This window comes from Charadrius vociferus, unplaced genomic scaffold (assembly GCF_000708025.1).
Source record: "Charadrius vociferus isolate BGI_N301 unplaced genomic scaffold, ASM70802v2 scaffold4, whole genome shotgun sequence".
Classification (NCBI taxonomy): domain Eukaryota; kingdom Metazoa; phylum Chordata; class Aves; order Charadriiformes; family Charadriidae; genus Charadrius; species Charadrius vociferus.
Window position 1 is genome coordinate 1304185 of NW_009648150.1, and position 21600 is coordinate 1325784.

The following is a 21600-nucleotide window of genomic DNA, read 5'->3' on the forward strand; positions in this document are numbered from 1 at the left end:
TCAGAGGAGGATGTATGTAGTCTGTAATGGTTACAAGAGGGAACAGAAGAAGCATAAGGGCATTGGGAATGAAACCAGAGAGCTTCATCAGGAAAATGCTAGAGGTGGTGAGATGGGGAGGTAAAGGGACAGCCTCCTAGACTGCTTAAAATGGAAGTTTCAGAGTCCTGATATAAACTGACTACGCCATTTCTTTTGCAGGCTCTCCTTGGTGTTGTGAGTACTACTATAAGCATCTGTGGTGCTTGGACAGCAAGCAATCTTGAACACTGTTCTCCCCAGTGAAGAACAGAAGCAGCAGCACTCAAGAAATTGTGGCTAGATGAGATGCTAGAAAACAGCCTGCAGGCTTGCTCTGAATTAGCAGAGAGATGCTGCCAGGGACTCTCACCCTGCTCCTTGCCCCTTGATTTCCACCAAATAGCCAGAGGACACTTACGCACCTCTGAAAACCACTACCCCCTTCTCAAGCGGCATCCTGGACTGAAAATAAATATAAACTGAACTTCTAATTGTACTCCAGAAGCAGGAGGACAGTGGCATTGCTGTTGTCGTTTATGGCTAAACCAGAGGCCTCCAGGCTCCAGAACTGATGAATCCTTGAAACAAAGACTAAATTTCTGAAGACTGACAGCTTTGCTAGCCAGTGAGAAGGGACATGCTTGAAGGCAGGGATCACTGCATCCCTCAGGTTCATGCAGCACCTTGCCCCTGCTGACTCAGCACTGGTGAGCAAGGACAGTGTTAAGCACTGACAGCCTGCACCCAGCGCTCTGCAAAAAGGATAGGTTCTGGGGGAAAGTGCCATGTCCTAGATATAAAGCAATGATGATGAAGAAATAAGATTTGTGTAACAGCAGCTGATGGTCTGTGAATGGTCAGAGACCATCAGAGACAGCCATCCTGGGCTCAACTTCAAGAAGTCCTCTGCATTTACCTCCAGAAAACCCTGAGCATCACTGAAAATGGAGCACAACGCGTTTAAAGCATCTCCAGGGGGAGCTCAGATTGAGATGCACCTCTTGCTCCACGCCACATCCCCAGTCACATAGTGACGATACTCACAAAAGCAAAGTGTCTGCAGGAGACAGATACTTTTCTTCAGTCCATTATTTTTGAACTGGTTAGTGCTCAGAAAAAAAAAAAAAAAGAATGCAAAGTATTTTTATACCCAGGAATATATCAGTGAGTTCCCTCTAGGCATCTGCAGAGGCATTCATGAGCAAGGAAAGCAACCGCAGGCACCTCGGACATCCTGGAAGTCTGCTGCGCTGAACCTGCCTATGCCAGTACCACAACAGGAACAAGAACAGAAGAAAAGAAAAATGATCTTGCAAACTTGAAAACGTGTTTAAAAATTGCAGTGGTCACCACTAACTCTGCTGGCCAACTTGCGTGTTCATACAGCCACAACGAGCTAAGTTAAAATGAAAAAATCCCCACACCATAAAACCATCTCTCTGAAAGACATGGCATGAAAACTGACTGACTTCACAGGTGGATTTGGAGCACTTTTTGCTCCCAACTGTACAAAGAAAACAAATGGAAAGAAAAAAAGAGAAAGTATTTATTCTCTAATATCTTTAAGCCACAAGAAGAGACATAAGTTTTACTCAGAACAGGTAAGTAGTGCTTAGACAGACTGTGACAGATCAGGTGATGGTGCCCTCTGAATATCCTATCAAGATGAGTAGAGGTGTTTCCACCTCACCCACTGCTTGGCTGCTTGCTATTTGTTTTATATGCAACATAAATTCAGCAGAAATCTGACTGTCATACCAGTCACATCAATCCATCAAGGAGCAAGTGAGCATCTTGAGAAAGAGTGATGCATGACAACAGTAGTGCTTCCATGGTCCAAATTTCCACCCGCTCTCTGCTTTATCTACGCACCGTCAGCAAAGGGTCAGCATCACAAATGGGCTACAATGAGCAGCAATTGCTTTTTTAAGTGTACCAGGGATGGAGTTTGAGATCTCTGGGAACTCCGGGGGAATCTTTACTTGATTTTCCTTTTTCCATTTTGCTCTTTCCTTTTATTTCCTTTTTTTTTTTTTACCTCCTCTGCTTGTCTCTCCTTTCAATCACACCAAACTCTACCCTATTTTCTCTGCTGTATTGCCAAGTTATGTCCAGACTATGACACCCACCACCCCTGCAGACAGCTAAACTGAAGCATCTTCATCTCGTGCCACTGAGACACATCTGACAGCTCCCGCCTCTGAGCAGAAAGGGAAGATTTGGGGAGAGCGACCCAAACTTGACTCACTGCAATGCCCCAGCACTAACCCACAGGTCCCGCCTTGTGGAGTGACAGTGTCCTGCCAAAGGAAGAATTTCACCTTCTACTGTGTTTTCTAAATAACTGCTTCCTAAAAATGCAGGATAATACGGCCACCTGAAGATAATTTAAAACTTCACTCACCCTCCCTGCAACACACAGAGTTGTCCCTGCTGAGTTAACAGCGCAGATACGATTTCAGCCTGGAAATCACAGCTTAATTATATTTTTGGGTGGGTGGGAGGAATTTGATGGGAGATTTCATTTAGGAAACAATCAGGTCTCGGTTGGGTTAGAAATCAGGATATTAATGTTCTTCATTTTAATTTTCCTCTCTGACTCAGATTCCCACTGTTTGAATTTGAGCTCAATTTGTTCGGTTCATTATGAAGAAATCCACATGAATTTGACATTAAACTGATTATCTCTGAAAACAGTAGCAATAATTTCCCTTTTTCCTGTGTACGTTTCAGATTAAGTCTTTGTGGTTGATATAAAAACGCAGGGGAGAAATAATAAAGCAAAGGGAATTCAAGTATTTATTCTGGAGCGCTACTTAGAAACTGAAACATGCAAAAACACTCACGCATTTGGGAAGAAAAAGCAAGGGGCAGGGACAAACAATACCCTCATTTCCATTTCCCATTTCAGCCCATTTGCGTGGGAACAAACAGGGAGTATATATGGCTTTCCTAGACAGGAATAATATCTGGTGTGCCAGTACTGGGGATCTTAGGGCTTTGTGATGACTCTTTGATGGGGTTTGATGGCAAGGGCGTGCTCCCTCATGAACGGACCCTTAGGGCCACAGGGATGAATTCATATTTAAGACTCACTATCCTTCAGTAAGAGCTGCCAGAGGTCCTGGGCTCCAATCCTGCACCAGCTGCTGGGGTCCAGATGACCCCAACAGGCCTTAGTAGTCCCAATGAGGCCCACCAGAGACTCACATGCCGTGCTCAGTCCTAGGCATCCTACTTGCTTTGTGTCTGTCTCCTGACTGGACCTTGGACCTGGGTTGTAGCCCAGTTTTCAACCCCGTCTCTCCCAACATCTCCTGCTGCTCTAGGCTGGAGTCTGGAGCTGGTTCCCCTCCTCATCTTGTCCAGAGCTGTAGATGGACCCTGCTACTAGCACCCAGCTCTGTCTGCTGGCTTAAGCCCCTGAGAGATCGTGCCCTTGTCATGGCTTGTGCTTGACTCCCTCTCAGCTCTCATGAAACTCATGAAACAGCTCTGCTCTTACAGCTCCCTGACATTTCTTGTCCTTCAGACAAGTGGAGCAGCAATGTAGACCACCAAGAAATCCCTCCAGGAGACGTCTGTGAATGAAGGTGGTGGGGACGGTGTGCAGTGCTTTTTTGGGTGAGAGGACATATTTATACAGCCAAAAGACAAGAGGTGAACATATTCCTGTTTGTGCAGCAAGACTATTATTGGAATAAACTATTAAGCTTTCTGTCTAGTTTGTAAGCGAAGACTCAGAGCATTAGAGTGGGAGTACAGCACTTGACCCAACACAATGGACTTCTGGAGTACTTTCTGTTTTCAAATAAACCTGGCGGATTTACCCCTAGCCCATTTATTTCCCCAAAGAGGGAAAAAAACATTAAGATACATTAAGTGTTTGCCATGAATATAGTTCCTCTTATCTGCTGACTCAAATAGATATACACAGCTCATCAGTGCCTTTTCTTGTAACAAAGCACTGCCTCACACTAGTGACTGCTGGTCTTGAGCCTCACCAAAACAAGGAACTCTCCTTTCTCTAACAGATAACTTTCAGATAACTTTCATTTTTGCTCTGGGGAAAAAAAAAAAAAAAAAGTCACCCCCCAGCTTGAAAACCTGAAGAGTAACAAAGTACCATATAGTTCATGATGATTTTTTTTTTCTCTCCCAGTTGTCTCATATCCAAAGGGAGACAGTAACTATTGTATTACCTCTCAATCTAAGACAGATAAAAATAGGATGGGGTTGCATTGCTGTTTCGTGCTATGACTGCTTGTTTGCAAGGCTGTCTAAGCTATCCAAGTGCTTTTTGACGGTAATGCTCTGAAGGTGCAAACGGACCTGTCCCTCATGCTCCTGAGGTGGCCACTTAGTTGTATCCAAAGCTTGGGCCCCTGCTGCACCTTCAGAGCCCAGCAGTGCTCATGCTTACAGCAGGCCCCTGCAATTCACTCCTCTTGCCATCAGCACCATGCTGATGGACATTCCGGTTTCCCTTGCTGGCTCCATCCACGAGTACAGCACAGGTCCATTACCAAATCACAAGTACAGCAGAATTGGAACACAGTAATGCTGTTAATTGCTTTTAATCTCTAGCTCATTTTAAAAACTGTCCTTAGCCCAAGTACCAAAAAATCTGCTGTTACAACCAAGCAGTCATCTGCTCTGCTTTCTCATCATGAACGTAACACAAAGAAAATCCGTCTGTTGCTTTCCCTTCATACCTTCTACTTTTCAGCCTTCATGGTAGTAAGTTTTAGCAAACAGTCCATCCTGCATGCATCCTTTTTGGTCCAGTTTTTCAGCATTGCACCCAAGTGCCTGTAAGTGCCTAGCACTTAGACCAAACACCCTACAGGCAAAGAGAGACTTCTTTTTTCTACTCACGAGGTAATCAGCTTGGTTCAGCTTTTACACCCCTGCAAGGTTTCACCACTGGGAAAAGAAATGTAGAGCACAGGGTGGATGTGAAACAGACGGCAGAAATATCCAGCTAGACCCATGGTGGGAAAAATTGGGCAAGGCCACAGAGTGGGAGTGCAAGGAGCAGGAATTCCCCTGGATCCTGAAACAGAGTCCATGACCATGGGGTTGACTGGCATGTTCTTCATTTGACGGTAGAAGAGGAAATCCATGTCTGGTTTCTGTTCCCTTCCTCCTGATTTCAGTGGTATAACAACCCCAAATTCACACCATTACTAAGCCATAACAAGCAGTAAGGGAAAATGAAGTCTGAAACATTTTAGACTAATCTGTAATTAGACTTTACCTTCAAGAAATATCTGAAATGGTTGTGTTATGTCTTAGGAGTATAGTGAGTATAGTTTTCATTACAGAACACATTATGTCAGGCAAATTTGGGGTTATGCCTGAAATTCCTGGTATGATAAATAAGAAAAATAACATTATAGCCAATTACTTTGTGGGGCAGGGTGGGAGGTAGTAGATAAAAGAGGATCTGGAGCTGAAAAAAGCCATACGCAGTGTGATACCTGCCAAATCAGAAAAAGACATAGTTACATGTCTAAAGGAGGGATGCACTAACAGACATTATATTCCAGACTGATGCCCAGGAGCTTCATGGAGGAAGAAGAGGGGATGGGATGGGACAGAGAGATTCTAATCGTCATACAGGAATAAGGATAACTAGAGCAGTCTTGCCTGGGATGTAATCAAGCAGCAGGGGACTGCAAGTACTGTCAATGTGATTGGGGAAAAAAGGCTTAAACAAGAATGTACCCCAGTTGGAGGACGTCTCACTGCTTTCTGCTCCCACGACAGAAACGTGATAACTCAGTGTTGGCCCAGGACATGGAGAAGTGGAGTCAGGCCAGGACCTGGAGGATGGGCATTTCTGGGAAGAAAGGATCACTTTCTCTCTGTTTTAGAAAGGGGGCTGCTGTCTGAAGGCTCTGGGAAAAATACCAGCGCACAAAGAATGTTTTATTTGGGATAATACAGATACTTTCATGCAAAAGGTGTCTACGCTGGGAGGGCTGGAGAAGGACTTCTGAACAGGTACACGAGTCTGTTGTATCAACCTGGGGCAAGGAAAGCTACTGACCTCACAATTCAAGGCTCACACTAGACTCCTCTGAGCTTTTATTGCACACTTGTAAATAAAACATTAATAAAACAGCTCCTTTAAAGTTTGATATATATTAAAATATTGAGAGGAAGACAAGAACCGTGAAAACCCCATTACCCCACTAGTCTGTTCAAGCTGCAGCTCTCCCTGGAGAGACTGAAGAAACAACTTATGCTTTATGCAAAGCCCTAAGACCACGAACATTTCTTTTCAGTTGGAATAAACAAGATAAAGTGTGAAATATCTGGGGCCCCATACAGTTGGGATTACTGTTGATGGCAGGTATATTTTCCTAGCAGAACTAACCACCTGCTGCTTCGGAGACGCTAACTCCCAAAGAAATGTTTTAACCTCCATTTTGCAGATAATTCTGTCTACCAGAAAAGAAAAAAAACAACAAGTATCATGCCTGCCTGTGTAAAAAAGAGAGAGTATGTCCCTATATAATAGTACAACTTACTCAAGTCACTTAAGTGTCCCACCTAAAAGGCTTCCCCTCCCAGACAGTTATCAGGCTGCTTCTGTAGTTCTGAGATTCAGGCCCTTCAGGCGATTCATCTCATCCGATGTCACACAAGGAAAATAGCTGGATGAAATCTGCTTTGAAGATGCCTCCCCCAGCAGTTCATTTCCCAACTGACCTTTAAATAACAAGCACATCTAGTAACAGGCTCTCGCCACACTGGGATGAAGATTGCCCACTTGAAACCTCTTCACAGCTTTCCCAATTTATGGTCATACTCCCTTCTTTGCATGGAAAAAAAAACCCTAAACTGAAAATGGAGAGATGCCTTTCTTCTGCCAACGAGCCCAGAAGATCCTGTTTGCTAAAGCATTTCCCTTTGTAGCCTCAGCCACATCGGAGAGCAAGTCAACTTCTGTGCTAACTAAAGGAGTGAACATTTTATGCATAACACATTTTGGTTTGCTGCTGAGATGGAGCGATGGGTGGCTGAGGGAAACAGTGATTCTTGCTGAAGCCTGTCTGTAGCTCTCCAGTCTTTGATGCAAAGACAGAGAGAGATGCAAGGGCAAGGCATGTGGATAAATCAGGCATTTGTAGGAATGGCATCTCATAGCTTTCTTTATCAATGAACTTGCAGTGCAAAGTGAAAATATCCTGGCACAAAAACCACCAGAGTGGGTTGAGGGAGAAAAGTACACCTCCATGTTAACTACACTGTCTTCCCCTTTGCACTGATTTGGGTGAGATAGATATATATATAGATATATATATAACTATATATCTATATAAATATATATATATATAAATATAATGTTCAGAGAACTAAATCATATACCCCTAGTTCCCCAGCACTCAGTAGTCAATATTGCTAACAGCACAGTCAAAATCCTTCAAACCTATCCTCAGGCAAACCTTACCATAAAATCAGTGGGAATTCTGGCTGAATAAAGACTGAATAAGAACCAAAGTCTCAACTCAATTCTCAGCTGAGGTTTACAGTCCAGCCATCAGGAGTGGAAATACTTTTGATTTTCACCATCCTGAGAGAACAGCTGGGCCCAGTAATCCCAATTCTACCCCCTCTTAATTCCAGCATCAACTGGGCAGATACACAAAACATCTGGTTATTCAAGGCTAAGCCATAAGGTAATTGTACTGGAGGAAAAAGAAACCAATCTCTTTTTCTGGTATTCCCTTACCGTCGTTTTCCTGCAACTCCTTGAAAAAGACTTTCTTTAAAAAAGCTGTTCAGATTTCCTCCTGTGCCAGGCACCACATTTTGTTTGGCACACACATTTCTGATAGCCTTTTCTCTGCAGATGTCTATAAAGTTCACATCAGTCAGTTCTTCAACCTAAGTATATTAACATCAATGCAGACAATTTTGTTCCAAACCCCTTTTTTTCTTATGTCTATGCTCTGCTGTTCATTTTTGCTTCCATAAAGATGACAGTATTGCTACATACCCAGGACAATCAGGACTCCTTAACACAGGCTGTACAGTGCTGTAATGGACCATTTTCACCGTCAACAATGAGGCCTGACCCCTCAGCAGCTTCTGGCACTAGCAGTTTGCTGAGGGAAAGGGAAGATTTCTTTTCAACTTCATTTCAATTATCTTTTTTGCTTTTCCTAACTCCCTTCCAGAAATGACAATTCTTGAAAATGCATGTGTAAAAATAAAGAAAGAAAAGGAAAAAAAGGCAACAACCACTACAAAACCTCCTCCCAGTTATCACTGTAACATTTCTTATGTGGGAGAATAGGGTCCAGTGCCGTTCGAGGTGAGGAAGAGGGAGGAAGGGGTAAAGGGGCAACACATTTCAGACTCCTTAAAACCATCACAAGAGTTAGAGATATGAAAAAACAGTTTATAATTACCTCTGTTGAGTGAAGCTGAACTGTTTATATCTCCAGTAATAAAGGAAGACTCGGACTGCTTTCGAACTGTGTCATTCCACATCCTACGAATCCGGCTCTGAAGAGGGATTGAACCACAGCAGGTAATGAATTTTTAGCAGCTGCATATAAGTTTCTTTCTGCCTCACTAAAGATGGCTATTGGCATGTGTAGCTCATGATGAGACCTGTTTCTAGCCAGCTGTAAGCAAGCGGTTGCTGTTTTGCTGTAATCCGCCTCATGCATGCCAGACCCTGCCTGCCTCACTTCGTAACACAAACACCTACCTCAAAGAAAAGCATAATTGGATTGCTTACATCTTAATTAAAAAAGCAATAGAAATTGTATACAAGAGAAACCCAGACCTGTGTGAGCTACACATTTACCAATATAGTACCAAATAACAGGAAAATAACTTGCACACAGAAGCATGCATGCTTCCCTTAGTATCTCAGACAGCTTGTGTCTTATTTTTTGTGAAGAGTAAAAGAAGACTTTATCTATGTCTTTATGTCCCTCAATGAACAGAAGTTTTCTATAGCTACTGTCCATCTTGGGGAATATCAGGGGAACACACAGCCCCCCGCCTGAATGAATGACATCTCTTCCCCTACTCAAAAATCTGTGATGGTTTTGCTATCTGTGGTATAGCTTCTGCTGCTGGGGAAACAGTGTCCCAAATATGTTGGCCTCCTGTTTTGTTTCTCAAATATGTTGTGGAGTATTTACCTCTGTGGCTTTTATGCCACTGTCTCGCTCCTTCCCAACTAGACATTGCAAAAGATCAAAAAGTCAGCCGATATGCATCTTGTGAGTGGTTCAACCACAATCCCCATATGAAGATGACTGGGGAACCCAGGTGTCCAGGGGAAACTCTCCCTCACTTCACCTCTCAGAGTATGATGGACGTGCCTCATGGCTGTGTGAAAGTGGTGCTAGGTGGTCTGGGGGTCTGGAAAGGCTGTTTCCCACTGTGATAGACCATGTTTTTCCTAATTGCTAAAAATCCAGTGCTTCCCGTAGTGGGATTTTAGCCATGCAAGATCTTCCAGGGCTTACTCATGTGGTCACAGCTGAAAAGTGCCTCCTAGTCTACTCATTAACTATGGAGTACCAGCATCTCCTAATCATGCATTAGCCCTCTATAAATGGAAGCACAATGTGACATGAGGCCCATGCACTTTTACAGCAATTATTTTTCACCTGGACATTTAATTTATTGCATTTCTCTGACATGATCCATTGTGGATTAATTATTCTGTTTCCTAAGTGATTTTCAGAGAAAGGATTTTAGGAGTTCTTACCTCACTTCTCTATTCTAAAGTCAGGAGTCAGACTCTTTCAACAACTCAGACTGATCTCCATCACCCGTGTGAGGTTTCTCCTGCCTATGATAGGCCTCAGGCACTTCCATCCTTCTAAGGACAAGCTTCTGCGGCAAAATAATCTTCCCTGGTACCTCCAACCTCGCCTGCCATGAGTGGACTGCTGCCAGGAGACTCAGTTCACCCTCAAAAAGGGCTTGCTTTCTTGTGCTGAGACTGGCAAGAGGGAGGGCCCTTTAAAGTCAACTCTTCTTGGACAGGAGGGCACCTAGCCAGAAGCTAAATTATGTAAAATCAAAGGCTTTCAAATCAGCCACCCAAATGTTGTTGGCTATAGTGTGTTTTGAACATTACTGATTACTGTGGGATTTGATGGAGAGAAGTTCCATATTCTATTGCTGTTATTTTCCCTGCAAAACATCCAGACCTACGTAAATGCCAAAGTGGAGTTTTTTGATGACATCTTGGAAACGGTTGAAAATAAATAATAATTTGCTCCAAGACATAAATCACAAATTAGGTTTTCCTGGGAGGTTATAAACTGTTACTCCTTGCATGTCTTTCATAATTTAATAGTCGAACTGTCATGTATAATTACTTCCATTAGCAATACTGAATAAATTTGTGTTTGGTTTCTATTGAAGAAGAAGTAAGCTTCTTATTTTATATGAACTGTTTGTCCATAAATCTGCATCTGTACGTACAAGTTAGATTCAAAATTGCTAAGTGCACAAACTACACAAAACCTGAATTTTCAGGTGACCAAAGTGTAACAAATCCAGTAACTTAATAAGATAATCTGACCCCAATGGATTCTCCAAAGAGGTCTATAAACTAAGGCAAATTGAGTGAGCCAAGGAATTGATCAAACCACTGAATGCCAGAAAACAAGCTCTTTCACTGTCAAGGCTATTGCAAGACCCTTGCAGTCTGTTTTTAGCAAGAAAAACACTTGGTTGTTATGGCATCATTCCTGTAACATGGCAATAGCAGTGAAAACAACCTTCAGCTCATAATTAAAAGACATACTGGGATGTAGCATAGCTGACAAAATGCTCCCCACTCCTGATTCCCATGGAAAGTGGGCGCGACAGCTCAGGTGATGACCACCAACCTGCCTCTGGAAGGCAAATTTGGACTTTTTATTCTCATCACAATTATTTAGAAGGTTCTTGGAGAGGCACTAATTGCCATCACCTCCCATGGGAAGCCACCATGTTGAACTCAAGTCCATGAGGGAGAGTAATCTCTGCAGGTGCACTGGGGAGAGCCCTATGGTAGCTCCTTTGGTGCCGAGCAGACCTTCCCTCCCAGCATAGCCGTGAAGGGTATCAGCACAGTGGTACAAAGCATTGGGGCAAGAACAAGAAGTGCACATTACCTGTGAACCTGTGGAATATCTTCCAGGTGTCCGTGACCCCGAAGTTTTTCCTGAGCCAATAGAACTCTCTGTACTTTTCCCACTACAGCAATGTGTGCGCAGGCATTTTCCATACTCTTTACGTACCTGGCCAAGGGAAAAGAAAGAGCGGTGAGCGAGCAGCTTCTCCTGTCACCCACCGCCTTCTGATTTTCAACACAGCCCCTGATTTTTCCTCAGTGGTTCATTAAAAGGATAGCTGTTGCAGTACACGGGAAAGGATCCTATTACACCTTGCAGCTGAATGCTCTCAATACATGAGCTCACCATTTACAATGGTGTAAGGGACTGCTTTTATGAAGCAAAGGTGCTCATTGACACCAGTTGGTTGTAGCTTCGTCGGAGGCACATCAAAGGAGCATGGGAGAAACTACAGATACACTATTTATGACTGAAAATTAATATTCTCATAGACTTGATATAACCTAGCATATTGGCTCATCAAGGTACTAAAAGTTATTGCTTCTGACAGGGGACTAAGAAGAAAAATTAAAAAAAAATATAAAAGCTATTGATTTTTATTTTTTTTAAATTATTTCTTGCAATCAAATGGAAAAAAATTTGAGGAAACTTTAGAGCCAGCAGACCTAGAGATTATACTCCCAGTGCACAGGGGTGACTGGAGCCTGTTTTCCCACAGCACCATGCAAGCCAGTCATGTTTTAAATGTGCATCGCAGTCAAACTAGGCCAACTCCTGGCCTGGAGTAAAGCTGTGCCATGTCTTTTGCTTCAGGGGGCTATGCTGACTTGCGCCAGGGCAGGATCCAAGCTTTGTCTGAGCTTCAGGTGTGATTTTTTTATGGCCAGTAATACCCAGAAAACAGATGTGACAAGACTGACAATGTATTGAAAAGCCAAAAGCAGGCCATGTTGACCATTGACAAAAAAAAAGCACCCAAAAATCCACGGATGTCCAAAATGCCAATTGAGGTTCCTGAGAGCACATGGTTAGCTGTGAGATTTTGCCAGACTGTCTGTGAGCATTTCAAAACTCTGTGAAACAACTGTTTAAATAGCAAATTACAGCTTTTTCATTAGGCTCTTCCTTAAGTGCTTGAGACAAACACAATACCACGAGTGCCCAATATGCTCGAGTGCCTAATCAATCCTTTGCTGAGAGAAAATAATTCAATTGCTTTAATTAGCCACCCACTGCTTGCCTCTGCAGGTTTTTGCTGATTTTCTAGTCCACGATAGATAGGAAATGAAAGGATATTTTTTTTCCTCCTCTCAAATAATTCCTCCCCCAGGTCTTGGGTCAGAGAGATGCATCCACCCCACAGCAAGGTACCAGCTGCATTCTCCTTCCCCCTATTCAGCCATAAATGAGCAGTGATCTCTCAGTCATCAGTGATTGTTTAAGGGTGTAGACTGGCTTGGGATGGAAAAGAGAATGGATCTTCCATGCCAAGTGGGCACTCCGATAGCCAAGGAGACTGCAATGCCGTGCTGGGATGCTGGGTTAGGAACTGACCCTTTGTGAGATGTATTGGAGGCGAAAGGATCAACCAGTGAGAATGGTGCAGAAATTCAAACTCCTTGCCAAAGAGGCACCTGCAGGTTTCATTAGCGACAGTGATGCTTCCTACATTCTTATTATCATCTTGCCTGGAAACTTTCTTGCTGAAAGTTTTGGGATCATCAGCAGGCACTTGCAGCTAGGTAAAGCTTTTAAGCTTTTTAAAATGTGCAAATTTGAGATTAAATAACAAGGACAAAACTGAAGCCTGAAAGTCTTCCTTGGTGTCAGGAATGACATTGCCACACAGCTCTGCAGATCCTTCCAGAGGCATCGCTTGCAAAGCTCACTTGCTACCATGAATTTTGCTGATATTTTCATAGGTCAGATCTCCTTTCCCTGTACAGGAAAATGTGGGTAACACAGGAGTAAACCCAGGGCTCTCAGATGGAGAATAGACCTCAACATGGCCCTTACTTTACGCAGTAAGCCATTTCACCAAAAGCCACTGGTTACACTGAGAAACTGGGACCCAGATGTATTAATGTATAAACTCTTCCCTAAGTTTATGTTGGATAAAGAAACTGTCCTTTGAAACCAAGATGTACCTGAAAAATTATCAGCAGACATGCACAGAATTGGAGAGCTCTGTACTACTGAATTTCAATGGAGAATGAAATGGTTCTTAAAAATACTTATTACTGATTGTCAGAGGCTGTAAGTTTGATCTACATACACACACAGAGATTTTTATTTTGACACACCCCCCCTCGAGTTTACCTAAGTTACTCCACTATTATCTTGCAAATGTTAATTGGGGCATACTTCAAGTTCCACCAAGAAGCACTTACTGTGCTTGCTTTGAGGAATATTTCCAAAAGCCCACATCAGGACCAAGCAATACAAAGGTTAATGAAGTGCTGAAGAGCACAGGTCTTTCAGTTCTTAAAAAAGTGGGGGAAGCAGCCCCTGCTGCATCCTATCAACTCATATATGCTGCTATAGAAAGGTGTGATTTCCTGCAGGGACTCCAAATGAGGATGTAAAGCTCCATTTTGCTACGAGCACTCAGACACAGGAGGACACTTTGGATGCTCGTGGAGTCACTCCTGTCTCACACTGGCATACGGGAAAGGAGAATCTGGCCGACAGCAGGCAAAGCCCTTTTGCTTCACTATCATAAAGCCCTGCAAACTGACAGCTGCCTTTTCCCTTGCCTCCGAAGCACTTGTCGCCAGCATCCCGGCTGCTGAAATGCCACTGCCACATATCTTCGTTATCACCTCATTCCCCTGCATCTTTCTGGTTTCCCGTCTAAATACCACCCTTATTAGGTGCACAGAGATAAATCTGCATGAGATGAATTCAGGGCACACAGATGATGTTATGTTGCGGTTGTTAGGCAACAAAACACCCTGTTACCACCTCTTTTGCTGCTGAGAACCGTCTGTCTTACCTTTTTCTGGAGGACACAATGGAAAATGAATATAAACATTCCCTGCAGAGAATTGAATATGGTGAAGAGATACGCCATGATGACTGTGCTTTCGTTAATATACATGAGTCCGAACGCCCAGGTCAGTCCTAATAGGCAGAGTAGGGCTATTGCACCTATAACCCAGGACCTGTTAGGAGAAGCAAAAAAAAAAAAAAGAAAGGGATTGTTTTTTTGTCTACAAAAGAAGGTACGTGTCTACAAGCAGGAAGACTTTGACCGTGGTTTTAGCAAAAAGAAAACAGCATATCAAAATGAATTGTAGGGATTTTTGTCTTCAAGCTGGATGCAGTTTACAAATCTTCAAGCTTGAGGAAATATACAGAAATGGAAATGTTATGAGCACAGAAATTTAGCATAACCAAAGCATATTTGTAACCACAACGTTTCTTTTATTTTTTTTTTTAATGTAAAAGCAGTGTCTATGTAAATGACATGTAGATACTATTTCTGCAAATGGCAGGAAAAGAAAATAAACCAACCAAAACAACAACTCTAAATTTCACTTTTTTAGTGTCCACTGGTTTCACTGGGGCAGGAGTGCCAGCTGGATTAGCTTCTTTACGCTTAACACCCAGACACATGTATTGCTGCATTTTAGCTAGTCTCCCATATGCCTGTAAGCCAGATCAACAGCCACAAGCAGGTGGGCAAGCCCTCACTGCTTGCCAGATTGGCTCTGCACATGGAGGCTCTTTGTGATGTTGCTTCACACTTCTTCCACCCTACAATGAGGGGAAGTATATATATATACACACATATAGGCGCTCACACACCACATTTCCTAGAACAGTAGCTGCTGCCACACTTCTGCTTGGAGAAAAGGAGGGACAATCCTTCTTGACATTGGCAGCAAAACTAAGATTATCACTTGCACCACCCAGGGAGGGAAGTGGGAGTGGGGGAGCAGCAACTGCTTGGCCCAAAATGTTGTTCAAGCAAATATGGGTAGCCCACAGTTTCTGCTTGCTTTCTCCCAGTGACTTTCTGCTTAGACAGACAGAGCTGGAAACATGGGATGGCTGCTGTATGTTATTTTTTTCAGTGCACTTTTAGGAAAGCTGAGAGCTCTGCTGGGATGGCAGGAGAAGTATTCTGTGTTACCCTGCTAAATAATATTTAGTCATCTCCTAAATTACCTTCTCAGAGACTTATCTTCCAATACAAGGACATGAGATGGAGTGTGACAAGCAGGATAGGAACTGGGTCCTGCTCCTAGCCATCTCCCTAGTTTCTACATGTCTCCACATGATAGATTATTGCATTTGCACAGGGGAGGGAGTCAACTTTTAGCTGTGAAGCACAGTGGGAAGTGCACAGCAAGCAGCACTGTGAGCATCCCTTTGCCCGTTCCCTCAAGGCCTTGATATCCTTCTCTCTTCTCCTGGTGTCATTAGGTGTAACATTGTAAAAATGAATGCAATGATACCCAATTTTTGCACATCTTCCTCACCGTTTAACCCTTCAGTTCCCCAAAGCAGATGAGCCTGCAGCCAGCCAGCACCTCTGCTTCCTTGTCTGCTCCAATGCATCCTAAGGTGCTGCAGAAGGGCTCGCAGGGACAAGGACCTGCCTACGTTTCTAAGCCACTTCAGTGTTGTAGAAACTTGACCAGGGTTTGGGCATATTTGGGCTTCCATCTGCTAAGCAGGGCATGGAGCAAGGGGGAGAAAGATGAAGTAGCAGCAGCTTAGAGGAAAAGTAAGTCCTGCAGAGGTCACGCAGGCAATCTCCACTGTGGAGACTCTACGGTAGACGCAGGCTTGAATCCTTTTCCTTTTAGCAGGGCTTGTCACAAACAGAAGCACACCGATGTTGTATTCATGTTTTCTGTTGTTTTTTTCTTTAGGTATTAGAATGGAAATACAGCATTAAGTCTTCCACTGAAGTTTATAAAATATGTATTATTTAACCACACGACCAGAAGAGCTCCCTAAGGTAACCACTTATTAAGGCAGTTCTTTAAAAGTCACTATTATGTATCTAGCAGACCAGAACAGCTCCTTTGAAGCATTTCCAGCCAATCCTGCTAATAAATATTTAGCATGATGCAAATTGAAAATGCACTCTCAAAATCCTTCAGAAAGGTAGCCACTAGATACAGTTTACAGCTTTAGCCACTTGGTATCTTTTTCTCCCCAAGATTCCATCATCAGTGAGAGCATATTATCATCTTAATTGTATGCCAATTTAAAAAATGCAAAGATTTTTTTTCCTTAAAAAAAGAACAACAAATGAAGTGGGAAACACTTTTTTCCCTCCCTCTTCTCTTCCCCTCCACGATTAAAAGCTTCCTGTATTTACAGAGCCTTTTAAACATGATTCCCAGGATATCAAAAAAAAATTCTGCTCTGAAGCACAGCCAATTCTTGAACCTGATTAAAAAGCCTTTGGCGGCAAAGATGTGCAGAAGCGAAACAGTTATTTAGTGGAAATATGCTGCCTTCAGTGATGGAAAGGAATCTGTGGGCTAGAAGACCCTCAACAGTGCAAATTGCACACGTTACAGTGTTGTGCTTCAGAAAACGAGACCTGGAGATAAAGAAGGCATTGAGATTACTTTGAATAGCTTCATTCCATATCCGCATTAAAAAAAAAGAACCAAGCAATGAAAGAGAACATGGGAATGATGCTGCAAGAATGAACACAAAGGACTCTTCACCAGAAGAACAAACTGAAAGTCTACTGCAAAGTTGATTTGCTTCTATTTCATGCTACTGCACATTACTTTTTGGTTGCAGAAGAAAAAAGCATGGATGCCCTAAGGCATGTAATTTCTAGGCATTTTAGCTTTCTTCACAGGTTTTTTTTTGGTGTGGCTTGTGGGTTTTGTTTTGCTCTTTGTACAGACTTGCTGTTGCTTTTTCACAGTTTTTCTCCTCCATAGTGCGATTTTATAGCAATAAAGAAACAAAACCATTCACATTTTGGTGTAATTGAAAATCAGATATTTACAATTAGGGACAATCAGCTACTCCAATGAGTAAGGAGACAGTCTCCAATGCACCGAACACAGATTTGCTTGCACTGCTCCCATTAACTAGGATGGGAGTCATGCAGATTACCACCCATGCACCTTTCTGAAAATTTACTTCTGTATTTATATTACCATCAAGCACTCTCAGTGACACAGCATAGTGGACCAGTGGTTTTCTATTGTAACAAGTCTGTACTACACAGGATTAACTTGGAAACGTCCACCTTGAATTCAAGTAATGTCCAATCAAAGAATATAAAGCCAATATGGTGACAATTGGTTGGCAATACATATGCAGCACATTTACTCTGCACATTAGCTATATGTCTGATCGTTTTCCTGCACAGTTTGCTCTTCTGCCCAAATGCGAATGACAGAAGCTTTAATGATTTTTCAATATTGATCTGACAGCTGGTTCATGAGACCACACTGATAAATGAAATTTATCAGCCATTCAGGTCATTCTTACTTGATGAAGGGTCTGTTATCCTCATAGCTAAAGAATGCGTAGACATAAAGACAAGAACACCAACATTAGAAATATAATGACATAGAGAATATAGCTTACTGCTAGTCCCCCTCCCTTCTCCCACAAGCCAGCACCAAAACCAAAGGCGGACAGGCATCAGGTGCACCTGATACACACCAGCCAGGCTGGCTCACTGCCCCAGGGAATTGAAACACAACCGAGGACGCTGGCTTCACGCACAGAAGCGAGATTCATTAGCTGTGAGCTGCAGCTACCCCTACTGGCTCTGATCACGCAACTGTCAATTGATTTTGAAATATCTTTTAAAAATCATGGCTATCTGCAGAGAAGAAGAGTTTTTAAACTCCAGCATAGCCACCACAGAAGGCGTTCATGCATTCAGGTGGCAAAACTTCACCGTGCCTCCAGCACTCTCCATCTGTGGTGCTGTACTGTATTACAGGCACCTCTTTATTGCTGTTTACTTTTTCATAAGTGTAACTCCCAAGCTGCCATCTTACAAGCCAGACTGCAGCATTATCTTCTTTTTGAGATAATGGCATTAGGATCTTCTAAAGCCCTGGGTGACAGAAAGCATTGACCTATTTACTCCTGTTTCACAGGGAAGGACAAAGAAAGAACTCTGCCAAGCAACAGTGCAAAGCAGCCTGCTGCAGTGAAAAAGCAGCCAAGATGGACCACTGAAAATGAGCTTCTACCACTGTGGGGACACAAGATTAATCACAGCTATTTTTCTAGGGTAGTCTCCCTGACTTTCTGGGACAGGCTCTGTGCCTAGCTCTTCCTTCCTGGCAGGTGATGTACAACACATAAGGAGAACAGGCCAACTCCCAGGCCTCCTCTTCCCCCTGGTGTTCTTTCCTTTGGAGCCTGTGATCCCTTGCAGCAGCCACCATGGGTGCCAGAGATGGAGGCTGGCTCAATATGTTAATCTCATTACCCCTGCCAACGTAGCTGGGGCCAGTCCATCCTGCTGAGATCTCCTTTGGTCAATACTGGCAACATGTCAAGCTATACCCTCTGTCAAACGAAACACTCCATTTGGAGGGGACTCCCTTCAGCCCGAGTTAGAAAGAAGCTGTATTAAAGCCAAGTGATTTTCACCAGTAACTTCTGACTGAGGGGGACACTAAGTATGTCCAGGATGAGGCTTTGTGTTTTCTCACAACGGCTAAAGCTATGTAGGGACAACTTCTGCACCATTCACATGCACCTGAAGACTGAAGCTACAAAGGGGCCATGTGAGTACAAACAGGAACAGGATTTAGTCCTCATGGGAGGACGGTGGTTTCACACAGTATATTGTGCAAAACATTTCCATTTTCTCCCCACCTTGTCCTTGGCTGAGATAGAAGAGGCAGTGATGCTGCCAGTCCAAGCTTTGCCCAGACATGGTCACCTGGAGTCTTTGGGAAAGGAAGGGACCAGTTGTTGAATGCACTGGATCTGGCCACGCTCATAACATTTGCCCTAACCCCACTCTGAGCAGTGAGATACAAGTAGAGGACACACCGTGGGGGACAAGGTAGCTGTCCCCATGTCACTGACAGGTAAGCAGTGCTATCTCAGCTCGAGCACCTACAGCATCCCTGAGCTGTAGCCCTCCCTGCCTCCATCTCCATCCCCCCCATCCATTGACAGCTCCCTGCTGCTCTGCTCCAGCATCCAACAACCCCCTTCAGCTTCCCTGGCTACCATCCCTGCGGGGATCCCCCCTGGACATCAGCTGCCACTCTGACAGCTGCTTGCCTTAAATTTTGTGCTACATCTGCCAGCCGCAGGACGACATCTGAGCTATCCTAGGGCACTCAAAGGTGGTATCTAACAACGCACAGGGAAAGCACAAAGCATATCAGGATCAGGAAGGAAGGAGGACGCCAATGGAGAGGAGGTGGCTTGATGCAGGGAACTGAGTCCCTGATTCTAAGACACAGCAAGGAAAGCTCAACTCCTTTGGCTTAGCAAAACATAGGCTGAGACTGTGTGACCTCTGCATCTGCAATGCATCTGGGGAGGTACCAGGAACACAGAAAAGCCATTGGTATTAAAAGACTCCTTCACTAGCTGCACCAATGGGGATTTCCAGCCCATATCAGCTGTGTAGCATGATGTTGGTCAAATCCCTCTGCTTCTCTTTGCCCTTTCATCCACTCAGCCTGTAAGATCATCGGGACAGGTTCCTTTTCTGCTTGTGACACGTCTAGCACTGCAGGACCTGCAGCTCTCCTGTGATGCAATTAAATTAAATGAAGATGTGAGACAGTCTGGAGCTCCCCACCGAGCAATGTGGGCAGGAGCAGAGCATGAATTTCTGTTACTGTGTTTACAAGCACTCAGGTTATATGGTAAAGATTTTACTGTTGAAATATCGCTGGTGATAGCTTATAAAAAGAGAAAATTAGGGAAATTTTTTACTCTGTTGATGCTATGCAGACCCTCATGAAGTTTTTCACTGATCTGTAATAGCCTCTTGTAAAGGCAGCTGAAGGCTCCGTTTCGTCTTTGTACAGACAAAACACAAAATCGGTAAAATCAGATTGCCTTTTAGCTTGAGGCTAACACTTCAAAGCAGTTCAGGAGAAATCTGCCCAAAAGACCTGAGCAGTTTGTACCCCACCTCCAGCCTGAATGTACCTAGGATCCACTGTCCAAAGCAAGCAGGTGCCCAAAGAAATGAGATTTTCAAAGACGCCTAGCTCCCAAACACTTCAAATCTCTACACGTAGGGCCTGTAGGACTTCATTTCTTATATCCCTCATGAAATACAGATAATACTTTTTCATTTTACCAATTCAAGTGTTGTAAGAAGCTTAACTCTTGTGTTAGCAACAATTTGTGTCTGACAAAAATTACTCCAGAATGTTTTTTTTTTTCCTCTGGTAAAGTCTGTGAAACATATCAGTGCTGCAGTAATACTGTGTCATTATCTGCAACACATAAAAACCATCACTTAGACAAGAGAAAAGCCTTGGAAGAGCCTTAGCTCACAGGAAAATGGAGCTGCTAACGGGAAAACTGAGATTATATTCACTAGTGATATAAGCAAATAATAGTTGAAGCAGAAATCATTGGGAAACCTAGCCTAGCACAGCTCGAGATGATAGACCTAAAGTGCTTTCTCCAGATTTGGATAAATTCTTCCAATTCCTGGCAAGAAGGGATACAGCCCATTGAATTCAAACTATGTGACTCTGATCCCTCCATATTTAACAGGAGACTGGTATCCTCAAAGAGCAATTTATCCCCTACAATAACAGGTATTTAAAGTAGGTGAGGCTTTGCCATTTCCTGAAGAAATATCTTTCTCTACTGACTGCAGAGGAAACCTGAATGATGGCTTAGGTGGGGGCTTCACTTTCAAATACCTGAAGTTAAAAAGCCAATCTTTAGTGGTCGTATTATTCCTTTAACCCACAAAATCTTACCGCACCTCCCTTGTGTTTCTTCGCAGTCCAGATGATGGATAGTGGATAGTCTACCAGCCCATATAAATACCTAATTCATTTTCCAGTCTTAAAGAAGCCCTGACTTTGCCTTGGGGCAAAGACTTCTTAAGGTTAATTACACATCATGTAAAACTCTTTCAAAATCTTATTTAAGTTAGATGTCTTTCAATTTCCCAGAGTACTTTCTCCTTCAATGATGAGAAGAGATTGTTCATATTACCTTCTATATTCCTCTGATATTTCCACACCAATACTTTAAAAAAAAAAAAAGTTGCTAAAATTAGCTACTTATATCCTTATTTTTCCTTAAGGAATTTCAAGACCAATGTAGCTTAAACTCAGAAACCCCTTTTGTGCTGCCTGTTCTTTTAAGACCCCAACATGTATCTTTTTGACACAAGGCAATCGAATTTCCAGAATATATACTTACAGCCCAATACAGAGGCATAGACAATCTGCAACTTTTATTACATGGTGCAAACCGCTTCCATGTATGCAGATTAGCAATATCCTGGATTGCT

General features: G+C 43.1%; 1 protein-coding gene across 1 annotated transcript in view; it reads right to left on the reverse strand.

Annotated features, from left to right (window-relative positions):
• Positions 1–21600, reverse strand: part of LPHN3 (latrophilin 3) — a 277537-nt gene that overhangs the window by 14307 nt on the left and 241630 nt on the right. Inside the window, exons 19-22 of the mRNA XM_009884017.1 lie at positions 17613–17639; positions 14128–14296; positions 11172–11297; positions 8448–8544 (exon numbers count right to left, since the gene is read on the reverse strand). Coding sequence (XP_009882319.1) covers positions 8448–8544; positions 11172–11297; positions 14128–14296; positions 17613–17639 — 419 coding nt within the window. The remainder of the gene's footprint in view (positions 1–8447; positions 8545–11171; positions 11298–14127; positions 14297–17612; positions 17640–21600) is intronic.